The sequence below is a fragment of the Cydia pomonella genome, chromosome 14 (genome assembly GCF_033807575.1).
Source record: "Cydia pomonella isolate Wapato2018A chromosome 14, ilCydPomo1, whole genome shotgun sequence".
Taxonomy (NCBI): domain Eukaryota; kingdom Metazoa; phylum Arthropoda; class Insecta; order Lepidoptera; family Tortricidae; genus Cydia; species Cydia pomonella.
The window spans coordinates 21,363,774-21,383,781 of NC_084716.1; the positions used below are offsets into that span (position 1 = coordinate 21,363,774).

A 20,008-nucleotide genomic window follows, 5' to 3' on the forward strand; every position below is an offset into this window, starting at 1 on the left:
GTCACACAAATATACCGCTCAACTCGCGCGCGCTTTGATGTTTCTAGTGCATAATTAAAATTGTAATTTAATATATTTAATGTACCTTTTCTCTATTATTATAATAAATATAAAAAATCTCTCTTATTAGGCTACACTCAACATGAAACGGTTTCTGATATTTATTGTTAATCCATACTTTTTTAGCATTAACGCTCTATCTTGTCTATTAGTAGTTATGGTCGCGATCGCAAGTCAAATGGACGCATGTACTTTTTGAAAAAGATTTTGTTGATAAACTTAACAATAAAGTTATCGGTTTCGCACGGAAAGTAATTACGGGGTAGAGCGAAACGCGCGGGCGACTAACAACAATTATTGGTATGCATCGCTGAGGGATAAAGCCGCCTCCTCCGGAAGACTCAATCCGCCACATCTCGCAATCACATTAAGCGGTCATTGCTGCAGCCTGCGAAACTCCAGGCGCTAGTGAAAGTCGGGCTCGTATGGAGCCGTAGAGAAAATGCGTTTAAAGTGAAATCCGTGGTGAAGTGAAGTGTTTTGAATGGATAACGTAAACTTTGACGCGAGCGGCGAGGACATCGAGCGGGCGCTCATGGACCTGGGCCCGCTGCTCGGCGTCGCCATCAAGGAGGAGGCGCCGGACGAGCTCGCCGCGCCCGCGGCGCCCGCCGCTCCGCCCAGTGTGAGTACCGACTCCTCGCCCCCAGCGCTCACGCGAGCGACACCTTACATTACAACCTTGGCGATTAGAAAGTCGGATGCGAGCGCTACCGCTTTCTCGTCCTTGACTTCTTTTTCTCAGTTTTAACCTTAAGAGATTTACTTTTGTTCGTTTATTTACGACTTAGTGACAGAACAGCTGATTAGTGCAACTGACAGTAGGTATTAATTGATTCATACATATCAATCAAGTGTGAAAGTGTTTTCATATGGGCAAAGCAAAACAAGATTTATAAATCAGCACAATTATAGATTACATAGGAAGAGTTTAGCTCAGAAATACTCGTTTTCACCTTAAATTATATCTAGCCACTATTCAAAAATGAAGATATTACTAACTTCACAAATGAAGAAGTGTGAATGAAAGAATGTTTTCCTTTAGGGCCTTTTGTAGATTAGTTTACATTTAAAAATGGTTTCAAGTAACAGCATCATTAATAGTTATAATTACTTTATGGATGTGTTTCTATAATAATACTAAAATCAACCAAAACAGGTTAGATATGAGGTCCAGGTGCCAGTGGCTAGCTGAAGATATTCCCTTTCCTCTCTAAATTCAGAGGGCTTACTGTGACTGTTCGCAAATTACAGGCATCTTTCTCTGTCATGTTAATTACACCATAATAGAAGTAAAAGAAAAAGATGCCCACAATTTGCTAACTTCATCATTCACAGGAAGCCCTCTCATCTCAGACAACCCAAAAAAAATTGCTAGGGCCACCTTGTGTGTATTATTTCCTCATCATAAATATATGTTGTTTGGACGAAAAATGTGGTAAATGTGTGAACTTGCAAAGAGGTACAACTATTCAAATAATTCATCTGCATCAATATCTATCATGACAAAGCACACAAAAATATTTTAGATCTAGACACAGAGCCATGTGATCTACTTAATCAAATAGTTTGGGCTGCTTGTTTAGTACTTTCTTACGTTTTCCGTGTAACTATGCAAGTGGTGTGATTTGTCCTTAAAAAGGCAATGGTGTCCTATGCTCAGTTATAAATGACAAGGGTTATGAATATTGTGGGTTTTTTCTATTTACCGTAACAGACAGTTACAGTTTAACACTGCTTGATGGCACTTTATCATCCTGCACTATTAAATCCTTATTTTGAAAGTTTGGATGAGATAGGTGTATAAGAGGGATGGTGATATAATTGTGAATACAATCATTACAAATTTGTAATTTTGGAAGATAATAATTATAAAATTGGTTTGTTTACATTGTTAACCACATTCATTAACCTGTCTGTAGATAATTTATTTGGTCTTGATGATCCATATCATGAATGAAGTTGTTTCAGAAATTTGATGCTTCTATGTTATAAGTTCATTTTTATCAACATTAGAAAGAAGGTGAGCGATTTTTGACGTGTCTTTGTATTGACGTGTTTTTTATACCTATGAACTGCTGTAAAAAGTAATGAAATAAAGATATTTGTTTTTTTTAAACGCTTTCAATCAAAAGACATGTCAATACATGTCCTTTTTTCTAATGATAAAAAAAAAACTAACTATACAACCAGCAACATAAATAGTTAAACAAGTAAGCTGTACAAAATAAACTAACTAAACACAATTTTATTGCTCCAAGAGTAATAATGTGTAAATCATTTTGACAGTTTCACCTACCACAGGCCAACAATAACAGTTTCCACTCTCGATTATATTTATGTTCAAAGCCACCCATAATTTAATTGATTATACTGAACACCAAGTGATGTGCTGTAGGTCAAACAGGTCTGATGAATTTAAATTCTATAATTGTATTTCTGAACAGGTCTTTTGGCAAGGTTGAGTTTTCAGAGCTTCCCAAGCTGAGTTTGAAACTGAACCTTTTGACCATCACCAACCACTATAGTAAAAATTTTTTAAGGTTGCAATAGCGGTCATTGACTTGACCTTTATCCCGAAATCGTAATTTTCTAGCGATAAATAATCTATCTATACAAAACTGTCGCAAAAATGTCATCCCTTGTGTTTCATAGTACAGGGAGCAGAAATCGCAAACCTAAAATAATAGAGTTGTGATTTTATTAGTACTCTTTCATAGAACAGAAAAAGGAATTAAGGTAAGTATTTGAAATATATTTATATTTTTTATTGTTTAGCTATCGAACATAAGAAAGTAAAACGTAACCATACTCTATATGTTTAGGTATTCAAATAAAAGTAAACAAACAATTTTTACATTTCCGTGTAGGTATAGGCAGTTATAACATTTATTGGTTAACACTTTCGAGACTAGACAAAAAAGTGAGACATACTCCAAGGACCACTAGCACCCACTAGTTAGGTTCCGAAGTACCTATACCGATACAGACAGAGAAAAATAAGCTGGTAGTCTTCAATATATAAATAAGTATCACAACTAAAAGCGTATAACACCACCACGTACCACGAACAATTATCGAATGGTTCTAATTGCATTTTGGTTTACCTGTCGGGGGAGTTTTCAAAAACACCACGTCTAATGGGAAGATAAGACGTAAACAAGATAGCGCAGATAAAGTAACTACTTGTTTTTGTCAAAGAAGTTTCGAGCTTATTACTTGTGCATGAACATACTAATTACAATAACTTGTCAATGCTACATTGTACGTTTGTACTAAGTAGTAAAAGATAATCCCTGTAGATGCAGTGCCGGCCCGCTTTCTAAATGCATATATTGTTATTCATATTTTTGTGTCTAGTTCAAAATGTTATTTTCCATTATCTGGTTATTGGCTCCACGTTGTCTTTGAAATAACATTAGGTAGGTTTAGATAAAAAGGTTTAAATTGCCTTGTCGCCAGACGATACTGGAACAGTAAAATAAATATAATAAATAATATAATTAAAAGACAAGACCGACGGGACCGAGTGTGCCCCACCCCTGACTCTCGACACTCATAAAATGTAAGGCTGTGGTATCGCCGGCCGCGGATAGCTGAGTAGTTAGCGGGTACTGCCGGCGGTGTTAGTGCTCAGTTGATGTTTTTATTATTAAAAATTACTTCATCTCCATGTAGAAATAAACAAACAGACTTAAACGTATTTTAGATTTATTTTTGGATGTAAAAATGACATATTATCATTAAATTAACACTTGCAATGACACCCGTACGCACCTAATGAGCTCTTGGCTCCATCCTACCCTGTATTATGATACACAAGCGATGAATTTTTTGCGACAGTTTTGTATAGATAGATGATTTATCGCTAGAAAATTACGATTTCGGGTTAGGGGTCAAGTCAATGACCGCTATTGCAACCTTAAATTTTTTTTACTATACAGTCACGTCTGAAAATATCGGTACGAAAAATGTGCCATAAATATGTATACACTACCTTAATATATGAGCAATAAAGTCGTGTATACATATTTTTGGTACTCTTTCGTATCGATATTTTCAGACATGACAGTACATAACAATGAGTGCAACTTAAACTTAGTCTTCATGGGACCAAACACTGACCTATCACACATAGACAGTTAGTCCTCATAAGGCTAATCTGCCAAAAGTGAAGCCGAAACTCGATCGATGTGTGCGTGCGACGCTCGTGTCTTACGCTCAGCGACACACACATATATACAAAAACGGGTTGCCAGAGTTCATTTATTCCCCTTAAAGTAGATGGATTTTAACTTTTAACCACATCCTTATACTTGGCTATCAATCATTTGGGAGTGTGTATGTAGATATTAAATTTGTAGCAAAAGCTTTCAAGGTTTCTTTTAAGGACTTTGCATTTCTGTACTTTGTGAAATAATGTTTAAATAAAAAAACGTTTATTTTTTTTATTTTACAAATGTGCACAGATAATAGCTGGTAGAATTGACTTTGGAATAATGATTTTAAATGATAAATATTTAATGACGATCATTTGGATTTGATTTGGTTTGATTTTATTTGACTAATATTTTCTTCGGGTTAGTGTGGTGAAAAGTTTTGTGTTTCACTTGGGGCAAAATTTGTTTAACTCTCGTAACTTGAAACCCTCGCAACGCTCAAGATTCCATTTTTCGACATTTTGGATCTTTATTTAGCTCGAGTAGCAATATTAGCACGAGCGGTTAAACAACAACTTTTCCACTTGTAAAACAAATAACTATTTATCGTCAGTACTAGTAATTGTACCTGCAGGCCTAGCCAAGGTGGCAATCGCTATTGCTTCGAACAACGAAACGCTTTGTGTCTCTCTATCAGTCTTCCATATAAGTGCGACAGTGACAGTTGCGTTTCGTTTTTACAGACCTTAACTGTAACACCTGTGTTCCACAAATACAATTTACTTTACTTGCTCATCAAAATGGCGAGAGCATATTCGACTATGTTTAGTCGGTTTCCATATTGCATCGTTCCTATTTAATCTAATTTTTTCCGTCCATCTCGCAGACAGAAGCGGATCAGTCGGAAATCTAAAACGAATATCACACAAAATAAAAATATGAATTTAAACTGTAATTTTATAAAAGACAAAACATAATTTGAAATAAAAGAATGAAAAACTAAAAAAGAATATTTTCTATAGTCATACAAGGAACTTAAAGTAAGCATATTAATTTTATCAATGTAATCGTCATGCCTCATTTGGAGGAAAAAAGATTCATATCACCTGGCAACATTTATAAGTAATGGCGGCTGACGAAAATTTGGATTTTTGTATTTACAATTACGTAAAAATATCACATTAAACTGGATACTTACGCATGAAATGTTATATCAGGCGGTTTGTTTTTATTCACTGATGTGTTGTGACACCAATTCACCGCACAAACAACTATCTTTCTTGTATTTTTTAATTTATAACCGGGAGGTGTACACAAACCAACTCGACCTTGAGTACTGCGAGGGCCGTTCGGATACGATGACACGAGGGCGACATAATGTCGTACTCGAAATGGCTTCACTAGGGATGTACAGACTAGGCATCTAGGTTAGTTATAAATCTATGGGACCAAATATCATTTATTAAATTGCGTAAAATCAATGGTAGATACAAACATAAAATAAAACTTAAAAACATATCTAAGTTTGTTAAGATGACTCTGGATTCAGGCTATTTCATGTATTATCAGTTACACTAACTGCCTTCCTGCCTTACAAAAAAAAAATATATATACTTATATATTAAGTGTTATTAGAGAATTTTGTTAAAGTGATCGTGGAGGTCATTGGTCACTGTTTTGACAGAATATTTAGGTTTTAGTCAAGTCAGTTAATCATGCCTGATAAGAAGCATTATTTATTGTTGTTGTTAAACTAAATAAAAAAATTAATTGCTTCTCAATTGCTTTTCACTGTTATGATTAGTTGATCTGAATTTAATTCAGAGGCCACGAGAATGACGATTCCAGCGAGTATGCTCGACGCCGACTGGCATAAAAAATTTAAACAATATCAATAACCGTAGGAAGCCTTAATTCGCTCGTCTCCCGCCGCCCGCTGGCATTCAGGTCAAGGCGTCAGTGTTAAGCGAATTTGCTCAAAATAACGTTTTACCCGGGGCCCACGGAACGCACATTCAACGCTGGAACCAATGTATGGCGGTCGGCATCAGCGTTGGAGCAGGCTTTTCGTAACTGAGGCATGATAAAAGCTCTGTTGTAGGTGGTGAGCGCGTGCGATGGCGCCGAAGGCGAGAGGCCCGGTGCCGACTCCGGCGAGCGCGCGGACTCGCTGGCCTCCCCGCGCGCCGGCGCCGCGCTGTCCGCCGCGCGCTGCGCGCTCTGCGGCACCGCGCTGGCGCTCGCCCACGGCACGCCCAAGCTGATGGAGTGTCTGCATTCGGCGTGCGAGCCGTGTATTAACGCGAAGATCGAGGAGAAGCAGGCCTCGAGGGACTTCTGCGGTGAGTAATAATGCGAAGGTCAGATAGCAGAACTCTAATGCGAAGGGCCAATGGTTCATGTTTGGAGATTCCGAGCGCGGTGCGGTTCTGAGCAAGGCCGAAAGTAGAGCTCAGACTCCAACCAATAGTCTAGTTGGTTATTAGAGTGCAATCACACTGGGTCGTTTCCTTAATGCAGTCGACGAGCCAAAGTATGAAAGGCCAGTAATAGAATAGACCAGGCAACGTTATTGCTTTTAAGTGGCGAACTACCCAGTGTGATTGCATATCATAAATAAGATAGTTAGGTGAGCTCTGATGCACCGTTCGTCCTTTCTCAGTCCTCACGCTTGCCTGGTACGAGGCCGAAAGCCAGGCTGGCGAGTAGATCTCAATGCGATCAATTGCCGGGTTTGTTAAGTTGATTGGGTGATCATTAATGCCTTGCTCGGTCTCGGCCTCGTTAAAAGCTTTTCTGCGCTTCCGTGTGACTGCCGTAACGCGGTTATCACACTGATGCGAACATGCAAGTCGCTAATGTGTATGAGCGTGACCGCGTTATGCACGTATATTGCGATGTCCCCGATGAGCTCGCACACCGGACTGACACGCGTATTCGCACCCTAGTTTGAAGACCGCTTGAGGTCGAGATCGGACACCGACAGCAGCGTAAACAAGACGTGCAACGCCGCTGTGCTGCTAAGTTGTACAGTTCTTTAAATAACATACACTTACAGGAAAAAAGTACCTAAATTTTAAGATTGTATACTTTCAGATTGAATTATTGTTTCCACACTTGCTTCACAATTACGCATCTCCTTCAGTTTAATTTCACTTATCTAATCTTTCCAATTAAAAGATTACCAAAGTAGGCTATCTGAATAACAACAACACAAGATGCTTAATTAAATCATCACATTGCGAATCGTTAAAATTCCCAATTTCCCCTTTTCTTAGATTCGTAATTCGTTACCCGTCGAAACCCGAAAAATATTACATCCCATCTCATTCCATCAAGCCGTTTAGTTAAGCCACAGGGAGTGATTATGAACTATAGGGGGCAGCACAATAGTCTTCTGTTAATTGACGCGAGGTGTCAATGTCAAGTTCATGTTTTCCAATTTAGGCCATATGGCAGTACTTGACGGATCTATTGCGCGCAAGGGATCTTGCGCGAACAGGGGGCAGATTTTCGAATTTTGTGTATCGTCCCATACTACATATATCCACTACTAAGCATTAAATTCTACTTAATAAAATTGAAAACGAGTGGTCAATACCACTAGATTCTCAATTTCTATCGCTCGTATGTCAAAAATAGCATTTCCCCGTTTTCCACAGATTTTTCAGTGACGCCGCTACTTCATGCCAACACCTTCTTGGCATGAAGTAGCTGTGTCAAGCTTATGTTTTCGATTTAGGCCGCATGGTCACAAAACAAATAGGTACAGAAGTCAATCACATGTATGTACTTCACTTTTCATACCTACGCTCGGCGATCGCTCTAGGGTTGTCAACTATGGCTTATGCACAAAAAACTACCGTGGTAGTGGCACTCTTACATAGTTGTTTGATTTCTTTTTAAGAATGAAACGGGAAGAATGGATATATAAATTAATAATAACTAAAATATATAAATTTTAATGTCATTGTTATATTACTTTGTCACAGAAAATATCGTGTGACAATTTCGACATTGGCTAAATGCACGATTATTATATTTTAAAGTGTAGGTAATAAATTCGCATTATCATGTACAATTATCCTACAAAACAAAACAATAAACCTGACTACTATTACAATACTTTCAAAAAAGTTTATTACAAATTCATCGGATCGGAATTTGAAATTTTGTCCACATGATGTATCAGAAACTCTGGTTAAAGGTTTTAAAAGGCGTAAATCTTTCGAGGACCTTCCTTGAGATATTGTGACTGTTAAATGGAAACGGGAAACTGACAATTAGGTTACCGTATTATACAATGAGGTCCACCAATGATCAGTCTGTTAAACAAACCCACGCACACGAGCGGGGGTGCGGGCATGCGCCCTTAAACCCTATTATTAAGCCCCCGCTAAAATTCCGTGTCCGTCTGCCTGTCTGTCACCGAGCTGCATTTCATAAACCTTAAGAGGTATGGCGTTCATCGTGGTAGGTGATTAGGGTGACCTAGCGTAAGGCTACATATTAAAACAACTTCAAAAACCAAGTCTACAATAAAAAACTTTTTTTAACAGTTTACGTACCTGTAAGTTAACGTTAATATGTGGGAGAACTTTAAGACCCACAGTTTTCACGCCTCTGGCGTTACCACAAGTATCTCTAGAGTTACCAAGTAATTACGTTTCCAATTAAATATTTGTCTAAATTTTAGGTCTATCAGACAGCAAATCTCTTGTTTTAACGGGTGACATAAATTATATAAAACTAATATATTTTACAAGCGATATTTCCGATTGAAGTTGAAATGTCGTGGACAGATTATTATAGTGTCGTTCTAAAAGGTGATTCGCCCATCGTAGTCACTGACCTAACATCAACGACACAGTAATGAGATTATTCTTAAAGTTTATTTTATATAGTCAGATAATGGTACAGTTTATTGAATGTACGGTCGACGTCAACGATACGTTTTAGCATTATTACAAAGGAATAAGGTGCAAAAGTGTAAAGATACCGTTGACGTCGACTGTAGCGGACACTGTCCACACTGTTCGCTAACATCTCGTAAACCTTGGTGCAGAGTACATGGTCCACCGACGATCCATTAAAGAGCCACAAGAACTTAAACTGACCTAACCAAACCTAAGTACGCAAATAGTTTAATCAACCATCCGCATTCTTCAGTTAACTTGATAAATAATTAACTAAGTATAATATTACAAAACTAAAAAGGTTAAAGTTGGCTCGAGTGAAAAAATTACGAAAATATGTCTAATTTTCATCTATGTACTTTCAGTCGTATAACGTTGTCGTTACCCTGCATATGATAGCAGTATATACTATTTTAGTATAAAATAACTAGTCTTATTGCCGAGCGATTTTACGAACACAATTTTAGTGTTTTTTCAGAGTAATTAAGATAAAATTTTAAAGCCGTCTGGATTACATTTTTTCAGGTTGTATTTTTTGATGGCTGACAGACGTGAAAATTTTTGTGTAAATACTACACGAGATCAAAGTTATTTACATCTCGTGCGCTTTTGAGTCCCTTACTACGCTCAAGATTCTAAATTAGATTCACTCACTATGCTCGTGTATCTATTATAGAATCTTTCGCTTGCACGGGACTCAAAACGAGCACTCGAAGAAATATCAAACTTTGCTCTCTTGTTGTACAAATAACTATTTACTGTCAAGAAAGTACGAGCGCCTGCAGACCTACCCATACCCGCTCAGCAACTTTTGGTGATATACTGTGCTACACATAGCGAGTATAGCGACAACATAGTAATAATAAGTTTTTTGTATAAAAATACATTTTTGATAATATAGCTATTATCGCTGACTGTTTCTTTTTTTCAACTGGCAACTAATACTCGTCAAACACAATTACGTTACGTTGTTTTATCACACAGTTCCTATGGCCGCCTCCTGTCTCCATCATCAAATCAGCTCGAGGGTACCATAAAATTGCATTGTCACCCAACTTACATAATGTATGTGAAGTTTCAGCTCGATTGAATAATGGGAAGTGGGTGAAATTTAACTTGCAAGATTTGACCCATACAATCATACATATCGTAACCATATATACAAGAGTATCGTAAGAAAAGAAATAGTGTCACATCGGATATCCAAAAAACAAAGAGCCAATATTACTACAAAGAATTCATGAACTGCAAGACAAAGCCTAAAAAAATGTGGTCTTTGATAAATAGCCTGTCGGCCAACAAAGCCAAAGAAATGTCTATACCTGATAAGCTTCAAACTGATACAAGTGTTATAACAGATAAACTAGAGATTTGTGAATATTTTAATGACTTTTTTGCTAACGTTGGTCTTAATCTAGCAAATAAAATACCACAAATATATCGGAATTTCAGGAGTAGTGAATATTCAAATAAAACTACCGACTCAAAACTTCTAGAACTATCACCAACAAACCCTGGTGAAGTTATGAACATTATTAATAATCTGAAACCCAACACTAGCTGTGGTCTCGATGGAATAACAGTAAAATCGATCTTATGCATTAAACATCTAATTGTCGATGGCTTAACCAAATGTATTAATGACTGCTTTGAGAGAGGGATATTTCCTGACAGCTTAAAAATTGCGAAAGTTACGCCTATATACAAAACTGGACCAAAATCGGACCCTGGAAACTATAGGCCTATCTCAGTGCTGCCAGTCATTTCAAAAATTGTTGAAAAACTTATTTATATCAGGCTAGAAAATTACTTGGACTCAATTAATTTTATATTTGAAAAACAATATGGTTTCAGATCTAAATCGAGTACGCTTTCTGCAACAATAGACCTCGTAACCAAAATTAAAATTAATATCGATAAGAAACAACTTGCTCTTGGTGTATTCATAGATTTAAAAAAAGCTTTTGATACTATCAGTCACAAAATTCTATTGGATAAATTACATAGTCTAGGAATTGAGGGGTCAGCATTTAATATACTTAAATCATATTTGTTAAATCGGCGTCAAGTTGTCAAATTAAACGAATACCAAAGCAACCCAAAAGTTGTATTGTGCGGCGTCCCTCAAGGATCGATCTTGGGCCCGTTATTATTTTTAATTTATATAAATGATATTTGTAAATTGGGTCTTAAAGGAGACATAACTCTCTACGCTGACGATACAAGTCTATTTTATTTCGGAAACTCTATCAAAAATATCCTAGCAGAAGCTCAGTCCGATCTCAACTTGCTGAATGTATGGTTCCAGAAAAATCTCTTAACAATCAACATTAATAAAACAAACTACATCCTTTTCTTGGCTAAAAATAAAAAAATCCCTAGCTATGAACCATTAAAATTAAATAATGAAATACTCAAAAAAGTTGACAAAGAAAAGTACCTTGGCCTAATATTGGATAAAGATCTAAACTGGAAAGCACACATTGAAAAACTGAAAACCAAAATAACTTCACTAACAGGAGCACTTCGTAGAAATACCTGGTGCTTTCCAAAACACATAAAATATACAATATATAACACCCTCATACAACCCCACATTGACTACCTTATTGAAATTTGGGGGACAGCCGCAAAGAGTCACCTTTCTTTAATACAAATAGCACAAAACAAATTGATAAAAGCCCTATTTCAATATGCTCATCTAACGCCTACAAAAAAAGTTTATTCAGAAACAGGCATAATGGACATAACAAAAACATACACATATAAAACATGCATTTTAATTAGAAAAGTAATTAATAACAATATCCATGTACAAATTAGTTTTACAAAAAAACACCACCACCAAAAGATCAAACTAAGAAATGCTAATGACCTTATACTACGTACACCAAGAACAAACTATGGAAGGAAATGCATTCTCTATGATGGCGCAAAACTGTATAACAGCCTGCCAACAAATATAAAAGAAACAAAAGGTATAAACATTTTTAAAACTAGGCTAAAACAGCACATCAAAAAATCAATAAATGCAAAGCTAAAAATGACATGATCCATACTATAAACTATTTAAGATTTCAAAATAATTATCACATAACATTTAATTAAGTAAAAATATGATATGCATGATGTTCTCTTCTACCTCGGGTCTATATTTTCCGATTTATTTCAATACTAGTATAGTTAATACCTAAACTAAGAAATATATAAATACTACAAATAACATTTTTAAATGATTGAAATAGTTGTTAAATGATAATTATGCAATTAGGTATAGGTATATTAATCTAGTCATTAAAATATTATATTTGAAAAATTATTATTTTTCACTATTTTAAGTAATATTTCTAAATACATGAAAATATACTAGTGAATACAAATATAAATATGTCAACACGTGTAATACATACAACTAGTCATAAAAGTAATAACAATGAACCGAATTAAAATGTAAATTAAATAATAAATTATATTTTACACTATCTTATGTTACAATTAAAAATGATTGAAATAATATATAATAACACATATCGAGGCCACATCTAGTCGCGCCCATTCTGTTTCCTCGTCAGCGATCTTCGCGCACTGTTTGTTCACTTACCTACCCCCTAATACAAATACTTACTTAAACATACTTACCGGCAAAATAATAACAAGTGCTTATTGTAAATTGCAATCAGTGTCTGTCGCTCCTTTTGTGACATGAAATATGTAAATAAAATGAATATATTTTAAGTTCTCATTTTAAGTGAATTGTACAAATTCTTATGAGAATAAAGAATCTTTAAACATATATGCAGCATTACATTACAAGTTAAATAAAAGCTCGCAACAAGGGCGCGCGCCGTACGGAACGCTTCTGTTTCCGCACCGCTTTCGCTTCCCCATCTACATTACTCTACGCTAGAGTCTGTTCGGAAAGAGAAGAGTCGTGGAATGTATTGGGCTTCATACATTCCACGACTCTACTCTTTCCACACAGACTCTACACGGCTGGGCTGTCAGCCCTAAGCTGGGCTGGGCATTATAGAGTCCACAATCTTGTCACACATACGACAAGGTTGGAGAGTAAATACGTAGCAAAATTCCTCCCACACCTACATTGACAAATTTGCCCGCCAGAAAGATCTGACGAACAAATCTGTACGTATGTTAGGTATACCTTATGCGGGCTGCACACACTCGTCGAGACACGTCGAAAACGAGTGTGTACAACCGGCTTTAACTTTCATCGAATGACACCCCATACTATGAGGGCAAATCGTACAAATCATAACTTTAAAGTGGATTACCTACTTTTTTGCAATGCGAATAAATTGAAAATAACGCAAACCGGTTTGCCACGGGCGATCCGTACCTTCAATTTAGTCCACTGCGTGAACTGGGTCACTGGCCAATTTAACTTTATGATTATAAAAAAAGTTCTAAAAAAGTTAGACATCTTTAACCTACCCCAACAAGGGGGTGTTCGCCTAATTTGTCCTCTGTATTCGGTTAAAAATATTGCCTTTTTCATAAGAGCCTTTCAAAATTCGGTGTATTGGGGTAATTCCGAAAATGGATTCAGATATAATAATTATGAGTGATTTCCGTAATGAAGTCCCTAACTTTTTCGCGTTAACTAACTTGCCTCGTTCCGGAGGAGATATTGCGCCGTTCCGACAACAAAATACTTGAGGCTGGATTTCTGTTCACATGGATCAGAACAAATAAGACTGCAGCACTGCAGTTAACATGTGCAATCTTTAATTTTAACATAAGTGGCACCTCTATACACTGTCAATGTAGTTTTTAATTACAAGTTTTTATTTCACTTGTCATGTCTGTTTGTTAGTGTGGGTCACATCTTCGAAGCTAAATTTGACCTACTTCCCGATTTCCGATTGAACTTAATTTTTGCTTACATATGTCAATCTGATGACAGTGCAATATTATAATGACATGGAGCTGATCATGACAGAAGGTGACCATGGGAACTCTGTGATACTGATAAAACAACGCAAATTAATTGTGCTTGAGGTTGTTAGAATTGTCTCCACAAGTATACGTTGTCTGTGGAAAGAAAAGTACAGCCAACGCTAAAAAATTGTACCAAAAATTACATTTTTGCCAAAAAATGTATCTACTACTCGTATTATAAACTATAAACAATTCATACTTTAACAACACTTACGCTACTGTAACTGTATCGCTTTTCCAATACACCTTGCTAAATTAATTCTCAAGGGAAAACATAATCTGCTTATGTGGAAATGAGTGCATTGACACTCTTAATCATCCTTGAACCTTATTGCATTGACACAAGGCTCATAAAATGTCAGTTAAGTGTTGTTCTCTGTAAGTCACGTCCGAATCCGACGCGGGCCTTCTTTTTAGTTTACCGTAGTCGTAGCGATAAGGTCTGCGGTTTTGTTCTGCGCTGCCTTTTTATGCACACCTGCGGCCGCGGCCGAGTATCAAGAAACTGGCTAACACGTCCACGCTGATAACTGACTGTAAACCTTTACCCCCTTATTCATAAACGTCTACTAAAGTTAACAAGCCGCTAATAATCGTTTGTCCCTTTCCATCATACCAATACGTCGGAAAGGGACAAATGATTATTAGCGGCTTGTCAACTTTAGTAAACGTTTATGAATAAGGGGGTTAGAACATAAGACTCATCAATGATTACTTTGATTAGTTAAACGTATTGTTAATTATTAGTACTTACATTCTATCACTTATCTATATAAGTCGCGCGGTCGCTTCTATAAGCAGCCAAGGTGCTCAAAATATCTAAACATGCACTTTATCGTTTGAATAATAAAGGCTTTGTTCAGATATTTGGCCTGAGCCGCTCTGATATATCTGATGGCAACTGTGCCTCGACAATCGACAAGACTTCGAGGGATGATTGCATAGGTCATTTATAATTCCTCTGTAGACAAGTGTTGTTACTGATCTGGGTAAAGTGCGTGCTGTTATGTCAACTTTATTGGGTGCTTGCGTGCTGTAATATCGACTTTATTTATTTATTTAATTAAGATACAAACAGTTGTTTACAAACAATTTTACAAGAATATTTCTTAATTTAAGACCTGGAGTTTCCTTATTGTACAACCAAAAATAGGTACTAGGTAGTTAAGTTTGAAGGAAGGTAAGACTTTATGTGGTTTCTGTTGAGGTATAAAATCAAATGGATGTAAACCGTCTATCAAATTCAGTCTCAGCACTCATTTACCTTTCCAGGATTCTACTACCAATGTTAATTGTCAATAATTTAAACCTTATGACCTAAGATCAATTCAACGTCAGTATCTAAAGTTTGTTGCTGTTAGTATGTAGCGTCAAAACTGGTAACCTTATGTTTATGAACGAAGTGAAAATAGATTAATTTTTGTGGTCTAGATCTGGGTTTCTAAAACATATTACTAGTCAATTTTTCGGATGACTGCGATCCACGTGACAAAAAAAAACCAGCACCGTGCTTAAGAAAGCCATGTTTTAGAAGTCTACGTTTTTAGGTTTCCGTAATCAACTAGGAACCCTAATAGTTTCACCATGTCCGTCTGTCTGACAGACTGTCCGACAGGCGGCTTTGCTCCATGATCATTAGTGCTAGAAACTTAGAAAGTTGCAATTTGGCATGGATACATAAATCATGTACGGCGACAGAACGTTAAAATAAAAACTAAAAAGTGTTTTTTAAGGTACATACCTCCCACTTGGATAGGTTATGAGTAAATTTTCGGAAATAATCACTCGGAAAGAAAAAAATGTGTACACATTTTTCCCCGTCTAACTTTTGAACCATGGGTCTAAAAAATATGAAAAAGAAAATCGTAAAACAAAAGCTTAGTCAATACTCTATAGCGAACATGCATGATCTGTCCAGCCGTTTTTGAGTTATTGCAATAAATGAATAGTTTAAAAAAGCGGCCAAGTGCGAGTCGGACTCGCGCATGAAGGGTTCCGTACAATTTAAGACGTATTAAAAAAAAATCTTCTTACTAGATCTTATTCAACATTTTACCACTTTGGACACACATTTTACCACTTTGGAAGTGTCTCTCGCGCAAACTATTCAGTTTAGAAAAAAATGATATTAGGAACCTAACTATCATTTTTGAAGACCTATCCATACATAGCTTACACGTATATGTTTGATGAAAATTTTTTTTTTTAATTTTATGACGTATTAAAAAAAAAACTACTCACTAGATCTCGTTCAAAACAATTTTCGGTGGAAGTTTGCATGGTAATGTATATCATATATTTTTTTTAGATTTTTCATTCTGTTATTTTAGAAGTTACAGGGGGGGGGGACACACTTTTTTTCACTTTGGAAGGTTCTCTCGCGCAAACTATTCAGTTTAGAAAAAAATGATATTAGAAACATTAATATCATTTTTGAAGACCTATCCATATATACCCCACACGTATGGGTATGATGAAAAAAATTTTTTTTTTTTAATTTCATGACGTATTAAAAAAAAACTACTTACTAGATCTCGTTCAAACCAATTTTCGGTGAAAGTTTACATGGCAATGTATATCATATATTTTTTTTAGATTTTTCATTCTGTTATTTTAGAAGTTACGGGGGGGGGGACACACTTTTTTTCACTTTGGAAGGTTCGCTCGCGCAAACTATTCAGTTTAGAAAAAAATGATATTAGAAACATTAATATCATTTTTGAAGACCTATCCATAGATACCCCACACGTATGGGTATGATGAAAAATTTTTTTTTTTTTTTATTTCATGACGTATTAAAAAAAAACTACTTACTAGATCTCGTTCAAACCAATTTTCGGTGGAAGTTTACATGGCAATGTATATCATATATTTTTTTTAGATTTTTCATTCTGTTATTTTAGAAGTTACGGGGGGGGGACACACATTTTACCACTTTGGAAGTGTCTCTCGCGCAAACTATTCATTTTAGAAAAAAATTATATTAGAAACCTCAATATCATTTTTGAAGACCTATCCATAGATACCCCACACGTATGGGTTTGATGAAAAAAGATTTTTTGAGTTTCAGTTCTAAGTATGGGGAACCCCCAAAATTTATTGTTTTTTTTCTATTTTTGTGTAAACATCCTAATGCGGTTCATAGAATACATCTACTTACCAAGTTTGAACAGTACAGCTCTTATAGTTTCGGAAAAAAGTGGCTGTGACAGAATCGGACAGACAGACGGACATGACGAATCTATAAGGGTTCCGTTTTTTGCCATTTGGCTACGGAACCCTAAAAACACTAGAAAAACACGCTTTTATAAATGCACGTAAAAAACCTGATCGTGTCCTAAGTCCATTACGTGACCTTTCTCACAAGTCACAAGTGCAAACACGACTATGATATGATATTCCATCATGGAATGCCAGTGCCTATCTTCCGGCTTCATCATCAGACCTTGAAACCTAATCGTGGTCAAAGTTCATTACAAGATTCAAAATTCAAAATTCAAAATTTTATTCTGCAAGTAGGCCTCAAGGGCTCTTTTACAAGTCAATACAACATTTATAGTAACATCATATAGTGACATGAAAAATACATAACAACATTTATAAATACAACAGCCAATACCTGGGTAAACATTACATTATAATAATCTTAAAATAAATAATTAATACAATACAATAGAGATGTATAGTCTCTATGGTTAAAAACACATTAAATCTGGAGATGTAAAAGGTTTTGACGACCGGTCTGGCCTAGTGGGTAGTGACCCTGCCTACGAAGCCGATGGTCCCGGGTTCAAATCCTGGTAAGGGCATTTATTCGTGTGATGAGCATGGATATTTGTTCCTGAGTCATGGGTGTTTTCTATGTATTTAAGTATTAATAAATATTTATATATTATATATATCGTTGTCTAAGTACCCTCAACACAAGCCTTATTGAGCTTACTGTGGGACTTAGTCAATTTGTGTAATAATGTCCTATAATATTTATTTATTTATTTATTTATATTTATTATTATAAAAGGTCCCCAATGTCAGAGTACTAATATTAATAAAATTTGGAGGTGTAAAGTCTCTCCAAGTGTCAAAATAAAATTTAGACTAAATAAATAAACCGCGTCTGGACTGTTAAACTAGCAGTCTCATAAACTAATGCTACATTCTGTACATAACTAGTATGTACCAAGTCAAGTATATTATACAATATGACAGAGACGTATAGTCTCCACGGTTAATACATTAAGTTTGGAGATGTATAAGGTCCCCACGGTCTGAGAAAAATAATAATACACAATAATAAGATTTGGAGGTGTAAAGGTTCTCCAAATGTCATAGAATAAAAAATATAAAAAATTGTATGAAATACATATTTCACGTCAACAAGACTTTTCTAACAAATCCAAACACAGCCATGATACGATGTTCCATCGTGAAGTTCCAGTTCATATCTTCCGGCTCCATCATCAGATCATCAGTTCGACAGTACCATATTATTGTATTGTCATCAGAATGACATACAGCTGCCAATTTTCATGACGCTATGATCCTTGGAAGATGGTTAAATTAGTTACCTTAGATTCCATTACATAGTTACATACAGGTCGACCTAATAAAAGCGTGTTAAGTTGTTCTTAGTATAAAGACGTCCAAAGCGCGGCGAAGGTACTCCGTTATGCTTGTATTGTAATGTACATGATCCCTGGACATTTTTTCACACGCCATACGCCGCATACACCACACACACACACACACACACATGCGGCAGATTTGAACTAAGTTGTGCCTTATCAGTACCAGCCGGTTCGTATAGCGTCTTTGTTTCACAATCTGATTGGAAACTTAATTGCTTTTCCTATCACGTTATATTGTGAACTGGTTCTTTGATGTACGTTGCGTATGCGGTTTACTAAATAATAGGACAAAAAGATTTGGCCCTTGTTTCACCGCGCTGACAACTTTTTTGTTTGATTTTAACAATTCACTGTATTGTATGGTGGTGGCGGTGTTGGTCCAACTACAATACTCAATAAACACTGACGCTATGGTCAAGTGTTAGAATATAGATGCACACAAGTTGCTCAAAAATATGTCCCATAGCTTTGATGTCGGCATGATGATGGCGGGATGGCATGGACCCATATTTTTACACTTCACCTGTACGTCGTTAGTCGTTACTTACTAACCCAAAAATATACAGGATGTGGCGTCTGCTAAGCGTGTATCATCCGGTCGCGCTCAATAAAGGGTTCCGAATCTTCATACACTTCTAAACCATTGGCCAGGTGCGTGTCGAACCACGCAAAATGCAGAGTGGAGGACGAGCATTCATACGATAGGCTATGAAAGCAATTCGATAATCGTTTCACCATCGGCATAATAACTAATATAACTATTTGTGAAATAAGAAACTGAAATAAATGGCATATACTAATGAAAGGTCCAAAGCCCTCCAGTGGCGGAGGCGATCCGGCGTCCTCAGCTGTCTGGCCCTCTAGGCCACCCCGTCATGGCGGTGCCGTCTCAAATAATTTCTCGACTATATGTCATCTAGGCGTCTTTGTCTTTGGTTGTATTGTAACAGGATTAGGTCAAGTAATAGCCAATCAAGTTTTGTTATCGATTATATTTTATAAATAGTAACGCTATTATTGTATGCAGGTGGCGACCGCATCACGGTGCAGTGCCCGGTGTGTCGACTGCAGTGCCAGCCCGCCAACATGATCGACCAGCGTTTCGTGCTGGAGAAGATGTGCCCGGACACGCCGCCCGCAGGTAACTCAAGACAAATGGCAAAATATTCCCGTTCCACTCCGCGAACCGTCACCATTCAAGAAACAGGGACAGGTGGAAATGATTCATATGAATGCGCCTATTCCCGTCTATGCCCGTCGGGGACAAATGGGAATACACCAAAGT

General features: G+C 36.5%; 1 protein-coding gene across 1 annotated transcript in view; it reads left to right on the plus strand.

Annotated features, from left to right (window-relative positions):
• The first annotated feature begins 42 nt into the window (after window positions 1-42).
• Window positions 43-20,008, plus strand: part of LOC133525230 (uncharacterized) — a 48,929-nt gene continuing 28,963 nt past the window's right edge. Inside the window, 3 exon segments of the mRNA XM_061861519.1 lie at window positions 43-685; window positions 6,322-6,562; window positions 19,751-19,864. Coding sequence (XP_061717503.1) covers window positions 545-685; window positions 6,322-6,562; window positions 19,751-19,864 — 496 coding nt within the window. The 5' untranslated portion in view covers window positions 43-544.